This window comes from Phalacrocorax aristotelis, chromosome 1 (assembly GCF_949628215.1).
Source record: "Phalacrocorax aristotelis chromosome 1, bGulAri2.1, whole genome shotgun sequence".
Classification (NCBI taxonomy): Eukaryota; Metazoa; Chordata; class Aves; order Suliformes; family Phalacrocoracidae; genus Phalacrocorax; species Phalacrocorax aristotelis.
In genome coordinates this window covers 70,922,437-70,943,705 of record NC_134276.1, presented here as the reverse complement: position 1 = coordinate 70,943,705, position 21,269 = coordinate 70,922,437, and the positions used below count along the sequence as shown (strand labels likewise).

The window sequence follows — 21,269 nt, the reverse complement described above, 5'->3', positions numbered from 1 at the left end:
TCTCAGAAAATGAGAATGGTACTGACCTCTCTGATGGTGCTGCGGTGAGTAAATTCAGAGAAAAGAAAACAGGACAAGAAACTGAAATCTGCAGAACTGGTATGTTTATGAAGGATCTCTTCAAAGGTAAGCAGTATACACCAACATAGAATAAATCTTACATTTGCTTCATCATTTCAAAGCAACAAAATCAGTACATATCGTATGCTACCAGCTGTTTTACAGAAATAAATTACTATATTGTATACACAGTGTCTTCAACATCAGCTGATCATAAAGGTCAGAAGAGTAGTCACTGTTAAAAAAGTGAAAATTTAAAAAGGTAAAAAAAACCCCAAACCCAACCCTGCCTACAAGCCCCCAGAAACTGACCCAGAACTGGAGCAACAGCAAGCAAGCAAGCAAGCACAAAAAAATCTTAATCTGCAGTGATTTGTGTGTAGAAACTTTCTTTTCTTTAGTCCATATTCAGATCTCTGTTTTGTTACAGCCTTCAGATGCCACAATTGGATTCAAGAAACTGCTGAGTAATTCAGTAAAGCCCACCAGACTGAAGGCAAAATAGCTGCAACTGGTCCTTCAAAAGGGGGAGTCGCATCTCCTCATCTCCAGGGATGTCATTTACTCATTCACTCTCTGAACTTGCACGGTTATGGCAACTAAGAGACAGCACAGGGGATCCAAACATAGTCTCCAGGCACTAGGAACAGTAGCTTTAAGCACTCCAGCATAAAAACGGTAAGTTCTCTATTTTCTTTTATTTCTTCTGTTTCATTCACAGTCAAGCCACTTCTTGGATGAATCCTTGGCTCCTGTGCCTTTTGTGTGAAACGCAGGCAGATTCAAATGATCATTTTAAGGAACAGCTTGAAGAGAAAACAAACATCTCCACTTCACATTGACTTGAACCCCTCTATTTTGTGCTGTAGTTTCAGCAGAGGAAAAGGGGAAAAAGCACAGTGACAAAATGACAGACGTGGAATGTCACTTCATTTTATTTCTATTCCTTAAAAAAAAAAATAGGCAAATTTTCTGTAACTGAGTCTTAAAAAGAAGAAATGTTTCTGCAGCACTTCAGAAATAATTTTGGCCTACAAGTCAAAGACTTTCCTCTGTAGCATCAGTTGCAACATCCCCCTGATACCACAGCCTGCCACAGATTTCTCAATTCGATTATTTAATTTCATTTTTATTTAGCATATATGGAGAACTACTTTTCAAAATAAACCAAAAATATTTGCCGATTCTGGAAAGCATGTTTTTCACATAAGTATATCCAAAAACAGTGAAGTTTTGAAGGTTTTTTTTTAAGTAGAAAAGCAATATCCAGGCAGCTGTATATGTTAGTATAAACTGAATTTTATGGTGTTGACAGAATTCAGCTTTAATCAGGGCAGCAACTTAGAAGGGTAAATGTTGTCTGTTACCTCATATAACAAGAAGTATGATAAAAACTACTAAATCTTTCATATATATTAATTTTTTAGGGTTTTTTCCCTACCTTTTTTCTTCCCCCTTGCTATAGTTTCAAAACAGAAGCTCCTGACTTACAGAAGGGTAGCTTTAGGTTAAAAAAAATTTTTTTCAAAGATGGAAAGAAAGAACATAGGAAATTTAGGGCAAGAATGTTTTGGGGCACCTAACAAGTAAGACAAGAACACTTGAAAATGCCTCAGGTTCCTAGGGAGGAATGAAACACAGATTATTATGATAAGGAACTCTGAGGGTATGTGCTGAAATCATAGCAGTAATATGACACACACTCATTATGTCAACATATAAAATTAAAACAACTCAGAATTCTATACATATTCCCATGGTGGGGAATCACTGAGGTTTCAACAAGAATTTAAATTATAGCAGGCACTGGAAAACGTAAAGAAGAAAAAAAATGCAAAACACCTTATATGATTCTCCTGAAGCAGCAACACCATTTGCACGCATGTGTTCAAGGAGATAACTAAATTCTTTCTAATAACATCCCCCGCCCCAAAAAAATAAACCCCCAACCAAACCAAAAATTATACATAAGTGACTTTGTACTTTCATCAAATAATACTGGGAAAAGCATATGGAACGTTATTAGTGCAAAATAGTTTTTTCTATGTTTCAAATGAAATGCAGACATTGCTGACTGGCAAATAGTATGAGCTTGAACAATGAATAGCACAGGAGAGTGCTACAACTCTTAGTAGAGCTCTGAGAGTAATCCCTCATTAGTTAAGCGTTGCAGACAAATGAAGACTAAAATACCAACAATTACACAGTTTTTCTCTTGTCACTGAAATGTCACTTTTGCCTTCAGAGATGAGAGAATGCATTAATCCAGATCCATGAACTTCCAGTAGCTGCTCCAGCACACCTTTACAGTCATTCAAAAGAATTAAGAAGCAAATTTATTCTTAAAATGAAGGTAGAAAAATTGCACAGGAAATATTAACAAATAATTTATGACAAAATTGCTCAGTAGAAGTTATTACTAAACAGAAACCACCAGGTCAAGTTTCAATACAGCTTACGTTCAGTCTCTGTTTCAGGCTGAATGACCCCGTATTATCCTTACATTGTCCATTTTAGGCCTTCTAATACATGAGGTTAGCATATACCCAGTTCTGTTACCTGGGAAAGACCAGGAATCAGCAGGGGTCAGATGGCTACCCCAAGGTGCCTGGTCATGCTGTGCAGCAAGTTTTGTAGACAAAGTATGCCTAAAAAAATCACGGAAGCAAATGCTTTGTTAATTAAGCTACTGTCACAGCAGACAAGTGGCAGCAGACCACAGCATAAGATATCAAGGCTAACGAGCTGTATTGCAAATTCTCCTTCTGATTAAATAATAAAAATTCACCTCGGATTAAATAATAAGAACCAGTTTCTGTCTTTTAACAATCTATCAATCTAAACATTTCAAATGTGAACTACAAGCGGGATTTCTGTATTTCATGACATTCTTTTTTCCCCTCCAAAAAGGTTAAAAATCCATTTAAAAAATCGAGCCAGTACAATACAGCAACACCTGTCCCTCTCACAAGTGTTCTAGTGGTACAAGTTAGAATAACATTTGTCTAGGGTTAACATCCCTGCAGCAGAAATATTTACATGTACTTGCCTCCACATGAGTATTACGTGCCCTTTTAAACGATCCTGTTGCTACTACACAAGTCTGGCAGGTGTAAGCATCACCCCAGGTTGATTCACTTTGCCTCTCCTGTAAGATACCTCTATGCAATACAAATTTGCAGCTACTGGCTTTTTAACTTAACATTTCCACGGCTACGGTATTTTTGTTTGTTCACGTTCATTATCAGAATAGCTACTAAAGCTAGTACAACCCCTAGACTTGGAGGGCCACAAGGACTGAACTCCTGAGCAACTCCAGAAAGGAGCGGGGCAACTATACGTCCCACTGATGTCACAGACTGTCCCACGCCTAGGAGCGTACCGCTGGCCTCATTCCCACCAATGGTCAATTCAAGGTCAATGATACAAGTACGACCTATAGTAGTTGAAAAGGCTAAAAATGTGGAAGACAAAATGACCATCCATATGCTCAGCGCTGACGCGTACAGGAGAATCAACACGCAGGTAAGAGTGCTGGAGTGCAACAACATTCTGTAGGTGTTGTACTGGTAGAATCTTGTTATTGGTCCAAGCAGACAACCAGCCAGGACTCCAAGTGCACTGCTATAGCTCATCAGGTATCCAGCAAACAAGGGTTTCACCCCAAATCTCTCCTCCAAGGCCAGACTAAAATTACTATAGTACAGCAGTATAGCAACAGACATCAGCAACCGCACTAAAAATATATCCCACAGATCAGAGCATGCGATTTCTTTAATCCTCTTCAGCACTGTTGCAACTTGGATCCACGGAGACCGGAAAAGACTATTGCTTGCCAGAGCTTCTCCGCTAGTTGCTGATTTCAAGTGCAGGTCATGATTTGCCTTTGCTGAGAATCTGTCCATTCCTTTGTTGCCTTGTTGATGTTCCCGATAGCCAGTGCTTTCTTCACTCCAGGGTAACATCCAAACAAGACCTTTATAGATCAAGAAATTAGTCGCTTTCTTTCAATTGCATTAACTTTACGTGAAAGACGTTAGTCTGATTGTAACACTTTTAGTGTAAAGATCAAAATCCAAAAAAGGACTTTAACAATCATTGCACTTTAAAAAACTACAAAGATTAAGTCTAGTTTTATTCACAGTATCAGCTCAGTTTTAAATGTGGTGAAAACAAGGAAGGTAGAAACACTGATGTGATACATTTGCAAGATATAAACAAATCTAAAGGTTAAAGCCAAAATTCTGATTTCTAGTCTTTATCTTTGGGCACATGAAAAATTCCCCTTCCTGTGTCAGAACGTAAAAGTGATACATACAATACAGAGGAGAAGCACCTGGAGGTTAACTGTTTCAAAATTCCCACCCTTCCACACAGGCTCAAATTCAAAGTGTAGTATCAGTAAACAGAATGTGTGCCATAGATGATAAACACATTGTGAATTCAAGGTATTACAAATGACGTAAAAACACAAAAGTGAGGAATGAAAGGACCCAAGATGCAAAATATGACATGCAGCTTACCAGCATTCATAAGGAAGATAGAGGCACAGATGAAAGCCGTTCGATAAAAGCCATCTTCCAGCTCTGTAAGGTAGCCACCAACGACAGGCCCCAGAATGAAGCCCACACTAGAGGCTGCATTGAAGCGTCCCATTACTAAAGGGCGGTCTCTCTCAGAAACCAAGTCAGAAAGCAGGGCTTTAGAGATGGAGAGAGTGTGTTTAAAAATACCTGCAACATAATATAAACAAAATAATAAACACGTATTGCTCAGTCCAAAATATTTCAAGTGACAGAAACTATCTGAAATAGCAATGTTCAAAATCTATTTTTAAGACTCCATAAGTGACAGATTCTTCAATGCTAGAGTCATGCAGCACGTTGGGCCATGACCGTCATCCTGGCCGTTCAAGGGGTTGGACTTGGGAATCAAAATTATTCACGCATCTGTGTTGAAGAAATGCTTCTGCACCCCTGCTGAAAGAAGAAGTAATTTAGCTGAGTGCTGGAGCACACTAGGAATAAAATAGCCACTAAAATAGGAAATCGTGGGTGGGTAATGGTGGAGTAGGCATGGCTTCTCTGTTTATGAACATAGCTCTGTACCAGCTTTGCTGAGTATGTAGATTTCCAGGATTGTGACATACCAAACTCATATGGGAGACTGGTGGGTGGCAAAAGAAGAGCACAGAAGGGTAAGCATACTGCAGGAAGACTAATAATGCAATCTTTTATGCTCCCTCCCTCTGACCAGGGCAATGCTGTCACAGCCACAGTGCTGTTACATTAAAAAGTATTATGTCTACTAAGTAATGAAATAGCAACCAAATAATTCATTAGTAAGTTGTCTTTAAACTAAGACATAATATAAACAGTTCCTAAATCAAGACTACGGGCCATAAAAATGCCCTTCAGTAGATGTGTTCACAGTAATAGCAATGCTTATTATATCAGAATATATGCAAAAGGTATTCAGCTATTATAAGAACTCTGATATGAACCCTGGCACAAACTCATCTTCAGTGCTGCAAACGTACATGCTTTTGCACAACATAAATATTCTGTTGAAGCAGTGACCTAAAATTTCAGCCAAATTCTGTAGTATCACTTTAAGGTATATTTTATACATGGGAAAAAAACAATAATCCACATATTCCATTCCACATTGTAAAAACAGGCCAAGATTTCCAGCAGTGACCTGGTGTATTGTGTACTTGTTATGACTACCCTTATAATAGCCTCTTTCAAGGAAATTGCTGCACTCCTATTATAAAATTCAGCCACTCAAGGTGGCATAAAAGCTGTGACAGTTTTTGAGTATTCATTTCTAATTATTTTCAGAAAAAAAAGCCACGTGAAAGTTTGATTTGTAGAGATTTTTCCATTACTAGGGTACAGTTGGTGCCGCTGGATGATGCTGCTATGTAGCCATCAACATACCATGATTTCTCTAGTAGAAACTCTCAACCTGAGACTAGAGGGAATTTCAACTGCAAAATGCCAAGCATTTACTCACCTACAGGGACTCTAGAAATGGCAAACAGGAACACAGAGGTGGATGTTCCAAGAAGGAAGTAACCCAGTGCACTGAGAAGAATACAAGCAAGCAGGGAATACTGTCTTCCTACTATATCACTCCAGCAGCCCTTTCAGAAAGCAGGAAATTAATATTAGCTTTTTATAACATTTAACTATGTACAGTGAACAATCAGTAACTCTAAACTAAATTGAGAAAAAAGATCAGAGGACTGTCAATGAAAGCTCAGTAAGTATATTGCACAACATTCCCAAGTGCTCAAAAACTGGAAGTGACGAGCAGAATTCTGCCCTGCCAGCAGTGCACCTGCTAAAACTATCATTCTATTCAATGTCATGCATACAGCTTTTAAAAAAATAATTTCTCTCTTTAAAAATAAAATCCTGCAATAAACACCATGAAATATTAGTAGTAGGGGCCCTCTGAACATGTTATCACAACCAACCACAAATATTTCTTTGCAACAATGGTCGCTATATACTAGATGCTTGTTGAGCATCCTAAAAGGAATGATCTTAGCTATGAGGAGTTTGTCATCTGAGTGCAGACAAGTAGGAATTATTTATGAGGAGGGCAAACAGTAAATTTGCATGTAGCATGCTTATAAATCAGCTTGATTCCAAACAGAACATTTTTTAAGAAAGTAGGCAATAGTCTTGCTGTTCAAAGAAAATGCCACAAGACTATAGAAACAAATTATCCCAGGTGGCCTGCATAACAAACCCTGAAACAGTTTTTTTCATGAGATGCTCAAAATCTGCTCTCTTGAAAGCTAGGAGGTACCGGGGTAATATTAAAGGTGCTCCTGGCTAAACAAATGGATCTAAGGTATTGATAGATAAAGCATCCATTCAAGAGGTTCAGCCTTGAAGTTTAATCTTTGTACTCTTGCTTAGATTAGGATGTAAAAAAAAACCCAAATGCTAATAGAAAACAAAACCAAACAAAGCTTAAAGGCATAATGCATTAATTTAGGCCAGATGGCAAATTACAGGGCACTACTCATTAAGCAGGGAAAGCAAACTCTAGATAACAAGCTTACGAAGAGCTGACTCGTGAGACTGCTTTTTGGACAGGCTACTGCACTGAAGAAAACTGTTTTACTAGTACCAACACCGAAGAGAAAGCTGTGCGACTGAGACGTACCCAGTCATGTGTCACTGAGCCCAAACCCGGATTCTAGTTTTTGTCTAAAGATTGTATTCTGTTTCGTTCTGAAAAATTTGATAAGTGCCTATAAATGATACAAACATTTTCCACACAAACTAAAAACTGGATCCACCAACCAAAAATGCTTATATAAACACTATAAACATCTGAAAAATTTCGAGAAAAACTATTAATAACTACATCCTTTTCCCCTAAAATCCATAGAAATACCAACTTACTTAGGAATGTAGGGTTAGAACTCACCACAAGTGTGCTGGAAAATAGTTGCATTATACCATAGAGAGATCCTAAACCAAACAAGTAAAATACCAATGTTAAAAATTAAACTGATATTTTTTTAAATGAAAACGCACAAAATTTTTAAATAAGGAAATACAAGAAAAACTCTGGGAATAATTTACTAGAAGAATAAGAAGAGGGAGCAGGACAAACCAAGGGTGGAGTTTAGCACATAATCAAGGAAATAGTTTCTGCATAGTACAACTATGTAAAGAAGAAGGATGTTGCTTTGTGTAGCGTATTAAACAAAACAGATCTTGGTATTTATAATTGCTTTCTCAGAATCAGGAGAGAATTTTATTATTGGGAGGGTCTAATTACTTTCCACTTGGCGCTTCAACGTGTTACAAGGCACCACAGAAGCCCTGAAGAAACCACAGACCCTACTCTCTCATTTTGGAGGCTAGGAGTTTAGCAGCAGTTAGCAACAGAATAGAAGCAGCAAAGAGAAGCAGAGAGAAACAGCTGCCACCTCTTTCATTTATAAGAATACAACTGAAAACCCAGTTTCTTTCAATGTTAAAAATCAAAGCAGACTGTTGAAATGAAAACATAATTTTTATGAACTGCTGCTTAAAATAATACTCTGACAACTCAGAGCAGAACCAGAATTATTTCATGAAAAGTGCTAAATTTCATCCAAAATAAAAAAGGTAATAAAAGACTGAATAACAGAGCCCATGTCAGCCACACATAGCCATAAAGAAATCATACTTGTATCATTTCGAACAGTACCATAAGACATAAATAAGAACTTTAGAACCACAGAACTTCATCTTACCACTTCATTTTTAAGATAAAATTCCAAACCTTCAGAATTTACTTGTAGACACTCCTTAAAGACGTAATTATTTTGCCAAAAGCCAGCTGCAAGGAATTCAATCAAACTGGGAGCAATCACAGGCTTTGGAAAGCTCAGGAGAACCAGCTGCTGAAGTATTGTTTACAAAGCCTGTAAATAACAATAAAACTAAAAGCGACACCTCCGGCTCCCAAAGTTGCTGAGCTGTCAATTCTTGGTTGCTGGAAATGCACCTGTAAAAGTACTACTGCAAGACTTACCTGTTCTTTCCAAGAATGCTCTTTCCCAAGCACCTGCTTTCGACTACTGTCAATATGCAAGTTTGGACAGGTCTTTGGGTCTAACATAGCATGGCTGCCCTTGCAGTTCTACTTGGAAATTGGCCATACTTTTTATTATTCTACTAGCGAAGAAGAATTATCTTATAGTGTCCAATTTGCAGTAAGGCATAATCCAGTTCACATTACCTTATTCTTTGATAAATCAGTCAAGTACTGTAACTCACCTATTATTCCAGCAACTGTATGACTTGCTCCTAGAGATTTGATATGAAGGTTCATTAATGGAACAACCATGCTCACACCAAATAAATCCTGAAAAGAAGGCAGCAAAAGTTTTAATAACTGATCATTTTTACAAAGATGATGGCAACCTGGCTTAATAACAGTCAATATTTAAAAACAAAATAAATTATTTCTATACCAATACAAGATTAAAAGAAAATTTTTCATGGCCATTGTGGTATGTTGTAACCTCTAAAATGCATCCAGTTTGTACAAAATTACAAAAACACATAAACTGAAAGATAAAGGATTGCCTCAGAGGAGTTAAAACTATGAAAATAGCAACCCTTTTTTGCCCTCCAGATACAGTCATTCTGAAGATATATATTTAAACTTTAAATATTCCTTTAATGTATATTAAACCTTATCTGTTAAACCTTATCTGTTTAAATTCAAAGTAGTTTGAAATTTCAATCACCTTAAAATAATTTTTACTTGTACAAAGACAGTATATTTGGAAAATCTACAGTATTTTAACACTTAACCACAATGGGGAAGAAGCTATGGTAGATCTAAACCTACTTACAGACTGCCTTTGTGTATAACTTAAGAAATGTAGTGAAAAGAAAGAAACATGAAAAAAAAAAAAAAAGAGCAAAGCATAAATGAACAACATTCTGTAAAAGGAGGGCAAAGGACACTGCCCATCCAGAACAGTACAAGGATCTCCTACTCATTCCTTTTGATTTTTTATCTTTTGTTAAGCTAACCACACTGACCCAGTAGTTCTTTCACTACTACTGTCTGGCACAGCATACAGTGTCCTATTTCAGAGGAGGCTTACAGAAGATGTATTGGAGCAAGATCACCTTTTATCAGTAACTGCTTGAGTTGAACTAGACTAGCCTTTCATAGTATGCCCAAAGCCTGAATAACTGTGACAATGTGTATCACTAAGTAAATGCTCAGTCTGTCATTAAGTATCTTTTGATGGTTGAAGTTGAGACTTACAAGGTTAGAATCATTATTAAATACGTCAGCATGAGCAAACACAGCACATAACTTATGAACATCTTCAATAACACAATATTAGGTGTCACCTGCAAACCTGAAGAGAGGTTCAATGACCTAGTCCAGGTCTTTGATAGAGGCATTAAAAAGAACGAGTCTCAGAATATAGCCTGGCAGTACTGGAATTGTCACAGGCATGCAGGCAGAGCAAGACCCATTAACCACTATCCTCCGATGGCTAGTTATTTCTCATTTCACCTATAATTTCTCATGCTGAAAGATAACTGTGCTGTACTTGCCTTGGTTATAGGAAGCTGACATCACAGGCAACAGCTCTTTATTATGACATTTCACCACACTTTCAACCATCCTCTAAAAGGACACCCACTTCTTGGCTGATTTGTGTACGCCAGCTCAGTGTCAGCAACGTACTACAGGGTTGGAGATCCACAATGTTTAGAAGCGAGCTAAGAAGCAAAGCTTGTTCTAACACAACTTTTCCTGGAATATTTGCTGGAATTATATTGCACCTTCCCAGGGCTCATGAATCACTACAGAATACAAACCCTCTTTAAATTCTATACACCATGTTCTTTCTGTAAGGATTTTTTTTTCCCCTAGAAAAAAGGGGTTTTGTGTTTGCTTTTTTTTTTAATTTTATTTCATTTTGGTTGGCTTGTGTTTGTTTGTTGGGGGGGAGTGCTGGGTTTTTTGTTTGTTTTGTTTTTAGTTTACACCAACCACTGGTATTTCAAGGAAACAAGGAGCAGCTCTCCGATAAGCAGAAGGTAACCCTCGTCTTTAAGGGCGCTGCGCTATTCCATTGCATTCACAGGGTAAAAATGACCCCTTTGTATCACGCTGCACGGATAAAACAATGCAGCCGCTACAAGCCAACATTCAGACTCCCCCCAAAAAACTGCAGTTAAAGTGAGGTACCTCAAAACCCAGCAGCCTTATCTAGAGCGCAACGGGGGAGCCGCCGGCGCCCCCGGGGTTCAGCCAGGCAGAGGCACTGGGCACGGGGGCGGCAGGCGTGTGTGTCCCTGTGTGTGTGTGTGGCGGGGAGGGGGCGTCTGCCCGACCGCGGCTTTGCACCATCTCCCGACGGCCCTGAGGGGACCTCACGGCTCCGGAGCCGCCCCCCCTCCGCCGCCGCCTGCCAGCACGGGGCGGCGAGGGGTGGGGGGGGTCCCTTGGAGGACACGGCCGCCCGTCCCGGGCCGCGCCACTGCCGCACCCTGCCCCCTCCCCCCCGCCCCTCTTACCAGGAAGCCCACCACGTAAAGGCACCGCACGAAGCGGACAGATGCCGCCGGGCTTCCCTGGCCTCCATCCTCCTCATCTTCCTCCTCCTCCATCCGGCCAACAGCAGCCCCTGGCCCGCGCCCCGTGGCGGCCCGCGGCGCTGGGCATGCGCGCTGCCGGCGGCGCGGCGGGAAGATGGCGGCGGCGGGGCAGGCCAGGCCGCCGGGGCGAAGTCCGGTGTTGTGTTTGCGTTAACGAGTGTATTATTTGGGTTTCCTTTTCTTCACGCGAGGAGGAGGAGGAATAAGGATCCTCGCAGGTTTCGGAGGCCATCGGGATCTCTGCCGCCCCCCACCATCTGTAGGACTTTGCCCCTTCTGCCTCTTCTTGCCTGTGTGTAAATGGAGAGTTTTGCAACCAGTCACCTCAGGGCCTGAGGCTCTAAGGAAAGCAGGAGGGGCTAGCAGGTAGGGTGGAGGGGCTTTAGAGATAGTTATATGCCCTAGGAACATGGTAACGTGTTCTCTCCCCTGCACTGTTCTCTCATTTGCTGTAGAAAGATTACTTTTAAACCTTGGCACCAGTGAGCCTGCCTCCTTCGTGGGGAAAAGCGGCTGTGTCCCACCACTGCTGTGTCTCTCAGCCCTCTCACGGGGCTCAGCCTGGTGCCTTCATCAAGTGGTGAAGCATTTTCCTGCCTTGTTACATGGCTGGTGGTTGTGGTACCGAGCCAGGCAAGAAGGGCATCCCTCTTTCTGCTTAGCACTTAGCAGCTGTGCTGCGTTTCTCTTCAAGTCGGGGATAGCTGGAGTTGCAGATGGCTATTATGTTGTAATGCATTTGCATCCAAAGAAGTAAAATGGCATTCTTAAACCCCTGAGCCGCACAGGTAGAAGCGAGTGTTGCATTCAAAATACCTTTATGCTGGAGACAGAGGGGATTGTTGTTTTGTTGGTTTTGGTTTGGTTTTTTTTTAACATAGCTGCTAGGCCAGGTATCCGTGAAAGGGCTGCAGTTTTAAATACTTAAAAAAAACAACCCAAAGTGCATAAAGGGACAGGAGATGCTTTAACTTGTTTTTTAATTATCAGTAAGAAGCTGCTTATGAAAAATGATGATGACTTTCAAATTTTAAAAGTTAGCGCCGGTTGATAAAGTGTGAGAATGGTCAATCAATAACTGAAAATAGGATAACTTCAGTTCTATCTTCATGTTTTCAGAAGAAATATATATTACAGGACCGAGGGTCTTCAGCAGATTTAGGTAATAAAAAAGGAAGAATGTGGTTTTCCTTATGGTTATGAAGAAATAAGCTCAAAAAAAGCCCAAACCAAACCCAAAAAGGGAAAGTAAGACATATTCCTAGATATGCAGCTTATTTATAAGATATCAAAACAAAGCTTAGCCTAGCATATGTATAGGGAGGTGTTATCAGAGTCTCCAGAATAACTCAGTTGTTTAATATTCCAGTGACTGTGATATTTTATAGTTGGCTTAACCAATACATCCCATTAATTTAGCTCTCTGAGGCCACTTTGTATAACAAATACTCTCAGTGAGATTTTTAAAATTCTGGATATAACATTAATGAGATCACAGTTGCATACAATTCCTTCTGAAATGGACAAAATGGTTACAAGATATTGAAATATTAGAGCGTCATGGGAATTGGCACTACATTGTCTGCTCAATATTGCACTAATTTTAACTCTGATAGAAGAAATGGAAAGGGCCTGAAGATTTATCAGAGGAAGCTGTTGAAGAGGATGATGATTAAAGGATGTTTGCAAGGGTTTAGGTACTCTTCCTGGGGTACAACGCAGATTGACTTTTGTGCAAACACTAAGCCCAAGTGAAATTTATGAGGTTCTATGTAAATTTCAGTCTCTGCTATAAGTCTCAGAAACCAGAGTTAACAATTCTTCATTCTCAGATTTGGAGGATCAAAATGATCTAATATAATGGGGACAAAATATTGTAGGCAGGAATATTGAATTCCCTGACAATGAAAACTCTCTTTTAGTTTTGTCTATTATTTCAAGCTATCTCCATGCAGAATGGCTTGTAAAGCAGAGAATAACTGAACTTTTTGCTGCCTCAATAACACTGTTCATGGAGAAAAAAAGTATTTAGAAAATATATAGGTGTGTCTTCCTTTAACAGATCTCTTACTGCTTTTGTCCTGGCAAACTTGATTAGATTATTAAACAATTGTGCATATTACATGTTTACTTTTGCATAATATATTAAGAAAAAGGCATTTATATATAGTAACATGGCAAATATCTCCATTGCCTTCGAACTGAAGGCAGATGGTTCCTGCTACCTCAGAGGTTTCCACTCATGTTCTGTCATTGCAGTTACAAAATCTAAGATAAAGGCTCCCAAATAAAGAAATCTTAAGATAATGTTCCCAGATAAAGGGATGGTATGACTGATAAGGGAATTGACTAACAATTAAGGGAATGAAATACAATGAAGACCCTTTATCACAGTCTTAAGGAAAACAGAACCAGTCTGATATCTTTGGGGGCAGAATTACATCATTGTTTGATTAAAATGATGCTATCAATATAGCACACTTACATTACTCTAAGGTATTTGACTCATGGCTACTTTAAGCTGTTTGACTTGTTACTGGATGATTCTTAAAGACAGTAGAGCAATACATACTCAGAAATGGCAAACAGCATGTGGATTCAGAATTGTTTGATATATCTCCAGATTGTATTTGTGAATGGATAATCTCCCCTGGAAAAAAGGGTAAGTCTAGGTGGTCTTCTCATTTCTAATGCTTTTTCCATGACCTGCAAGAAGAGATAGAATCTAAATTATTGATTTTATGGGAAATTATGTAGACTACTATCACAACACAGTCTGAGTACTCAGCTTTCATGAATTATGAATATTCTAAGTGTAAAGGCACAGCTAGAAACAAAGCGTGATGCACGCATAAGGGTTGCACATGTGTTGTGGCAGTCAGTGATTATGAAATGAACTTAGTAGTTGTAGTAGATAACCAGCGACCGTATGTTTTTATTGCTATTCTGTGGCCCAAAAAGCGAACTCCAGTTTTTGATAAGAATAGAGGAACCTGAAGTAGAAAAGCAGGAAAACAATGGTATCAGTTATTTGGTCTGAATGCTTAATGCAACATTGTGTCTAGTTCTGCTGTCCTAATTGAAGATCAATGATGAATAAATGGAGAGGGTTAAAGAAAAAGAAAAAGAAAAAAAAATGCATTTTAATGGCAGAAAGAACATTTCTTACAGTGCTGGGCTGCCAGAGATCGGACTGTCCTCAGCCTTCCCTAGTGAGCTGTTCTTGCCTCAGATTATGAATGGAGGAGAACTAGTCCGGGAGAGAATGTCTGAGGTGCATTTTGCTAATGAGGAGAGGGCTGAAGGGTCTGCAATCCTTTACTAAAAACATCCACTGTGGCAAATGCTTCGTGTCGCGTTCCAAGCAAGGGGTTGAGGCAGCCTGCAGCTGCCTTTTCTCAGACAGCTGTGTGGCTGAGTGTGCTCCAAGCCATGACAAAGTGAAAGTGATGGGAGTAACCTGAAATGTAACAAAGTTTTGAAAAAAAAGATCCTTGCATTCCTTCAACAGGGGAGAAAATTTTAAACCTTATAAATTCTTAAATAAAGTTTGTAAAATACTTTTGTAAGACAGATCTAAGACAACTACAGCAATTTACTGTAGTTAAATGGAACATATTCTTGGATTCCTTCATTACAAATAGGTAAGGTCAAGACCCCCAAATGTACAATTTGTCATCAGATGTAGTGAATCTAACAATGACTTATTTCATTCTGGTTTACTGCTTCAGATCATTAGGGTAACATTCAACAGTCATTTCAACTTTTCATATACAAATTGAGCCCGGTAGAAAAAGTTACAATCCAGTGATCCAGAACAATTTAAGAGGTACTGTAAATGAACTTGAGTTTGGAAACTGCTGTTAATCGTAAAGACATTTAAAGTGTAATCTCTCTGAAAAGATCTGCAGATGTAAGGAATGTGGAAAGAAGCCTTTTTAATTGACTCCACCCTCAAACCTGTAAGTGCTGGTGAGCATAACGGAGTGACTTAGAAAACATTTCTAAAAACCTTGATAAAGGAAAGAATTATTTCAGGTGTTGGGCCTAGTTCTTACCTTCTGGATTTTTTCCATGGCAGCATAACTAAGACCACGTAGTTCCATGTTTCTTTCAATTTGTGTTTAACAGATAAAATAAATACACTATGATTGGTTTAGATACTATTAATACTGCTCTGGAGCAGAGGATGGCCTGGATGACTCCTGTTGACTCTAATCCATTTCTTGTACTACAGTACCCTTATTTCACACACACACACAGAGCCTATGTTTTGTTTTGAGGTTGGTTTTTTTTTTTTAAATCTTAGGAGCTCTGTAGAAGCTGGAAGTGTACAGAAAGGACTGGAAGCTAGTTCCTCAGGCTTCCTGAATGAAATCCTAAAATGTGTATTAAAGTGTCCGTGCAGTAGGTGGAAGGAGTTACTGCCTCAGACATTCATCATACCTTCCTGCTGTGAAAGGGCATGTGTAAAACAGCAATAGAAACATTAAAGGAGGGTGCAGCTCTTAATTTCCGACTATTTCTGGTGTGCAGGTGCATTAACTGCTTCCATGGGAAACTGCCTGGAACACCTCCTAAAATTAGGCAACTCACTCATTTCTGTATAAATTGCACAGAGGGATAAGTCATTCCTTTAAAGCAGGAAACATTAATGGCTTTGGCCTGGCTTTCTTAACAATTGTAAGAAAAATTCAGAGCGCTCATCAAGGATATGAGGAATTCAGATGCACCTTCTTGTACCTCTGATGATTCTTGCAGGGACATATGTTCATCACAACTTGAATCAATATCATGACTCAATTTAAAAATATTGTACCTTCTGAAATTTTTTACCTGCAATGTAGATTTAATGTAAAACATTGCAGAATGGGATACGTGAAACAGAGTGACCCACTCAGTCATACTAAAGTTTTCTCTTCCTTTCTGTGATGCTTTGTAGAGCGTCAAAGACCTGAACGCAGAGAGGGGGTGAGGCAGGGTCCAAATGGGATATGCAACCTCTAGCTTTGTTTGTCTGGGTGGCTGCAAGTGTACCACATGTTCCTGCAGACGTGTGTTGCACCAGATTGTGCTGATAGAACTGGGAGGGAGAGGCTGTAGTTTTCATTGCCTCCCACACAGTAAATAAGCAGCGTGTGTGATATAATCCCTGGATACATAAATACGTGTGGATATAATGGTCCATAAAGAGGATTGTTCATGTTGGTTTATTAGAGTTCCTGTTGAAGCTGTTGCTGGGATATGGGTTGCTTCTGTCCTTAGGTCAGAAGGGTAGTTACCATCATCTATCTCTTCATGAGTTTAGTAGAGCTCATATGAAATTAATGACTTAGTGATGATACCTGTGTTCAAAATGGCTTGATTTCATTCACGTGTAGAGTCTCTGCAATCTCTGCTCAGGTTTTACATGAGCCAACATTGTGCCCCTGCTGCGAAGAAGGTGAATGCTATCTTGGTCTGCATTAGGGCAAAGCATTGCCAGCAAGTTGAGGGATGTGATCCTTCCTCTCTACTCAGTACTGGTGAGGCCACACTTGGTGCTGGGTCCAGTTCTGGGCTCCCCAGTACAAGAGAGACATGAACTTGTTGAGGAGAGTCCAATGAAGGGCCACTAAGATGATGAAGAGGCTAGAGCATCTCTCTTATGAGGAAAAGCTGAGAGAGCTGGGGAAGTTCAGCCTGGAGAAGAAAAAGCTCGGGGGGATCCTTTAAATGTATATAAATACCTGAAGAAAGTGTATGAAGAGGACAGAGCCAGGCTCTGTTCAGTCGTGCCCAGTGACAGACCAGAAGCAATGGGCACAACCTGAAACACAGGAGGTTCCCTCTGAACATCAGGAAGCACTTTTTTACTGTGAGGGCAACCCAGGACTGGCACAGGCTGCTCAGGGAGTTTCTGGTGTCTCCAGCCTTGAAGATATTCAAAAGCTGCCTCGACATGGTCCTGGGCAACCAGGTCCTGCTTAAGCAGGTGGCCCTGCTTAAGCAGGGGGATTGGGCCAGGTGACCTCCAGAGGTCCCTTCCAACCTCAATCATTCTGTGATTCTGTGATTTCTGACCTGATTTACTGTAGTAAAGATTAAAGTGGTCGTATCTCAAACTAGTTATTCCAGGCCCCCTTGTAGTCAGTGGAGAGAGAGAAAAAAATGTAATTGCGCTTTTAGGGTGTGATTCATTGCACATTGAAGTAGTCATCCAAAAATAGGTCAGATGGACTGCCATAAAAGTGCCAATATGACTGTAAAGGGAACCTGAGGTGACCAGCTTAATTGGAGACAGCTACCCTGCAGCTGTCTAGTGTTAGGTAAGATGAATCCCAGCAAAAGATTTAATGGACAAGGTGTACTATACCCTGTATGTCTGCCCAGCACGCTGCTGACGATTGATTGTGTAGGTGCGATGGATAACATCCTGCCCGGCTGGGGAGGATGGACTGGATGAGGATCTGAATCAGCAGGTGAGATACTCCATTGCTGTTCAAAATGTTTTTCTTCAACAGTAAATGGGCAGTGAGGTCTCAGAAGGACTCAGCTCTGAGGCAGCTGCTGAAATTTTTTCTTGGTGTATAGTGAGTGAGACATGCAGCCAGTTCTAAAAGGCTGTTTTTAGATCATGGACATATCTGCCAGCACAGATAAGGAGCTGCCTGCCAATTCCAAACATACACATACAACATTTACTCAATCACACACAAACATAAACAAGCAAATAAACAACCTCCTCCTCCCATGAACTAATCAAGCTTTTTCTCCTTCAGATCGAAAAGGAAGAAAGAGACAGCCTGCTACTGTTTTGTTTTGTTTTTTTCTTCTTTTCTATTTTTAAATACAAGGAGGGGCTCAGATACTATGTTGAAGCTGGAGCTATTTAGATACTTAAATCAAATATGGAGGTTTAGGAGTTTAGCCCTACCTATCTGGAAGGCGCACGGAAATAAAATCATAAAACTTTTGCCAGCTTTGTTAAATGAGATTGGAATCCATCCATTATGTGGGGGCCCTCAATCTTCACACTAAGAATCAACAAAATCAATGAATGTTGGGCTTAATTGGCCAAACTGAGTGTATATTAAAACTTATCTAATTACTTCATTGTCATTATAGTAGGGATAAATTTGGCTAAATCACTTTGGTTTTAAAATGCCAGTCTTTCTGTAGAAATTCAGGAGTTTTGGAAGGAGTTGTGGAATGACCTTGTTTAAGATTCAGAATAATAATATTTTTTCGCTTGATAACCTGGCCCTGTTTTCCCTGCCTTGAAACTTTCTCTTTTCTATTGAGTAACCTTCAGAATTTAATTTAACTGAAGAAAAAGTGACCTGAGACTTTCTGTGAGTATTCAAGTAGTGGATAACATGAATTTTTTAAGCTGACATAACGAGTCTTAACATGGCTTCTGATTCATTCCTGACATAGCCAGGCATAATACTGGAGATGTTAGAGAATCTGGAAGATAGCACTGCCAGAGAACGTGCCATAAATATAAAAGAGAGTAATTACATTAGATCCTCTCAGGATGAACATGCTAAACTCAGACCAGAGTGCATGTGCAGTATATTAAAAATAAATACTTGTACTGCACAGGCTGTCATTTGAATTCAGTGAAACTTTTCATGCAAACTAATTTCAGTGAAGCTACTCATGAGAGTAAGTTACTCTCATGAAGAAATGGGTTAACAGAGACACTGACTTATTTCTGACCTGACACCAAGTAGGTGCAATAAGACTGAAACCAGTCGTTTTATTTCTTTTATTCTTGTGGGTCAGTGGCTGAGTCGGGTGGCTGGAGTTCTCTTTTTACTTCTGATGTAACGTTGAGAAAATCACGTCACCATTGTGAACCACAGTTTCCTTAGTTACAGGTATGAATAGCAGTGCATAACCAACTTTGAAGAAAGCTTTGAGATTTGCAGACTAAAGCATGAGAGTGAAAAGTATTTTTATTATTTTCACTGTCAAAATTCACCAAACTCAGGTTTGCATCTTTTGCAGTAGTCATATAACTAGCTGTGCAGCTGGTGTTTTGGAGGTTATAAACACGTATCCTATAATGCTGAAAAATAACATTTTTTAAGATGAGCTAAATGGTGTCATGTTAAACAGGACATCAGAAGTAATGAAATTTTATCTGTTTTTTTTTTTTTTTTTTTAAGTGGCTGTCATGAAGAAGTTTGTATCATTGATTTTGTTTATATCACAACTACCTGCATCTCTGGATTTCACTGAGTAAAGTTTCTTGAGCTTTGTGCCAATGCTTTGTAAGGCCACACATACAAGAGCAAAATGATTGGGAGCTCCAGCCCACTGAGTGGGATTCAGTTCCAGATTAAGACCTTTGCATTCAGACATCTCTGTGTGAAATCGGATCTGTGCTGCTGTTATAGTCGATGGAGGTCTGGTTAAAACAATCAGTAGTGCCTCCAGAATAACCTGACCAGCTAATGGAGACTGGTTCCAGCCATCTAAACAGAGGTATCTAGCATCACTTTCAGGTGGTGTGAACCTGGCCTGTAGCTGTCGTTCAAGAAACGTGTGGGTCTCAGAGCTCTAAGTCCCTTGTCATACCTACCTGCCAAATATGGATGCTTTAGACATCCTGGTGCATCCAATGGCAGGAGATGACAGTAAGGCAACTGTATCCCTCTGTCCAGGCTTGATTCGGTCACCATCACGTAGGCTTCTAGTGCCATTTGAGGGGAAAGAGGGTACCTAAGACCCCTGCATGGGGCTGGCAGATATGGTTAAAACTGGGACAGAAATATGACAGTGGCAGCTGAGATCCAGAGCTAGGTGTCTGCCTGAGTGCTTGAAATGAGCTCTCTGATTCTAATCTAGGTTGTGCTGAACTGCTCTCCAGGATCCACTGACTGTATTGACTAGATTGCTATTGATTATAGTGGAAAAACATCTAACTTCTGAAATTGTCTGATTTTGGGCACATTAGTCCTGAACTGAATCCTACCTTTTTTGTTTGTTTGTTTGTTTTTCTCTCTATTTTGGACATATTAGAATAGAATAGAATAGTTCGATCGGTAGGGACCCACAACAATCTTCTATTCCAACTGCCCGACCACTTCAGGGCTCACCAAAAGCTGAAGCATTATTCTAATCTGCAGGTAATTATTTTCTGAAATATACCTTATTTTTGTTTCCAGCACATTCTATGTGTTCTTCTTTTTCCTGAAGATTTTTTCTTTAATAAAGAACAATAAGACATCACTTTCCAAAAAATCACTTTCTGCTGTAGCAAAGTGAACGGCATCACTGGCTGTCAGGGGAAGCAAATATGGCAAAAAGAGTCTGTTTGACCGAAAATTCATTTACTGTTCTGCATACACTGAGACTGTGCTGTGCAAAAAGGCCACAAAATATTAGATGTGGTTTTGTATGAGGCTAGTATAGTAACAGGTTTGCATAAAATATGACTTGAAACAAATGGGAATGTGGCGTTAGGCAGATAATGTATTATAAAAACAGGGCACATCTCGGTTCATCTGTCTGGAAATAAGGCAAGGTGGTAGAAACAGTCTTTTCCTTGCTGTCCTTCAGCACACTGCTGCACTGTCCAAAAGGATACCAGCATATTGGAAGTAGGAGTCCCTCTGGAGACATAAGTCTGTTGCAATAAAATTTTGTGACAAATGTTATCTGGAGTCAAGTGACTTCATCTTTCTCTTGGTCCCAGCGCTTCCCAGCATGGGAAGCCAGTGGAATGTTTTCTACTCTAGTGCTAGGTAACGCCAGTGGAAATTTATTGGGTAAGGACTGCAGGATCTGGTGCATTATGAACTCAACAGATCTCTACAGGAGCATGCTCTGTAATCCACTAGAGATGTTTGGGAAGGCCTGCTTGGCATGAAAAGAAGTTATTGGAAAAGCTGCCTTCTTGTGCAGTGAGTCCTTAGGGTTTACATGTGTTACCTCATCACCTTCCAAAATGACTAAAGCACACGTATAGGAAAGTGATTTTTTAAAAAGATTGAAGTTTCTTTATCAGATGCTGGGATTTGTGATAGATGCAGGTAAGATGCATCTGAATAAACAAAGAAGTTA

At 39.8% G+C, this 21,269-nt stretch overlaps 2 protein-coding genes across 2 annotated transcripts in view; one reads left to right on the top strand and one right to left on the bottom strand.

The window, feature by feature from the left end:
- Positions 1-2,373: 2,373 nt before the first annotated feature.
- SLC67A2 (solute carrier family 67 member 2) lies at positions 2,374-11,333 on the bottom strand. The gene is made up of 6 exons (XM_075092400.1): positions 11,133-11,333; positions 8,856-8,943; positions 7,513-7,556; positions 6,079-6,208; positions 4,584-4,793; positions 2,374-4,036 (listed from the first exon to the last, which is right to left on the bottom strand). Exons 1-6 carry the CDS (start codon positions 11,223-11,225, stop codon positions 3,243-3,245), a joined length of 1,359 nt encoding a protein of 452 aa, XP_074948501.1. The 5' UTR covers positions 11,226-11,333; the 3' UTR covers positions 2,374-3,242.
- Positions 10,604-21,269, top strand: part of TMEM182 (transmembrane protein 182) — a 35,253-nt gene continuing 24,587 nt past the window's right edge. The window contains exon 1 of the mRNA XM_075092415.1: positions 10,604-10,652. The gene's annotated coding sequence lies outside the window, so the exon portion shown is untranslated. The remainder of the gene's footprint in view (positions 10,653-21,269) is intronic.

Coding starts and splice junctions, on each gene's coding strand:
- SLC67A2 (XM_075092400.1), bottom strand. CDS start 11,225: ATGGAGGAGGAGGAAGATGAGGAGGATGGAGGCCAGGGAAGCCCGGCG. Junction 7,557..8,855: donor TACAGTTGCTGGAATAATAG/GTGAGTTACAGT, acceptor TGTTTGGTTTAG/GATCTCTCTATGGTATAATG. Junction 4,794..6,078: donor CATTTCTAGAGTCCCTGTAG/GTGAGTAAATGC, acceptor ATTATGTTGCAG/GTATTTTTAAACACACTCTC.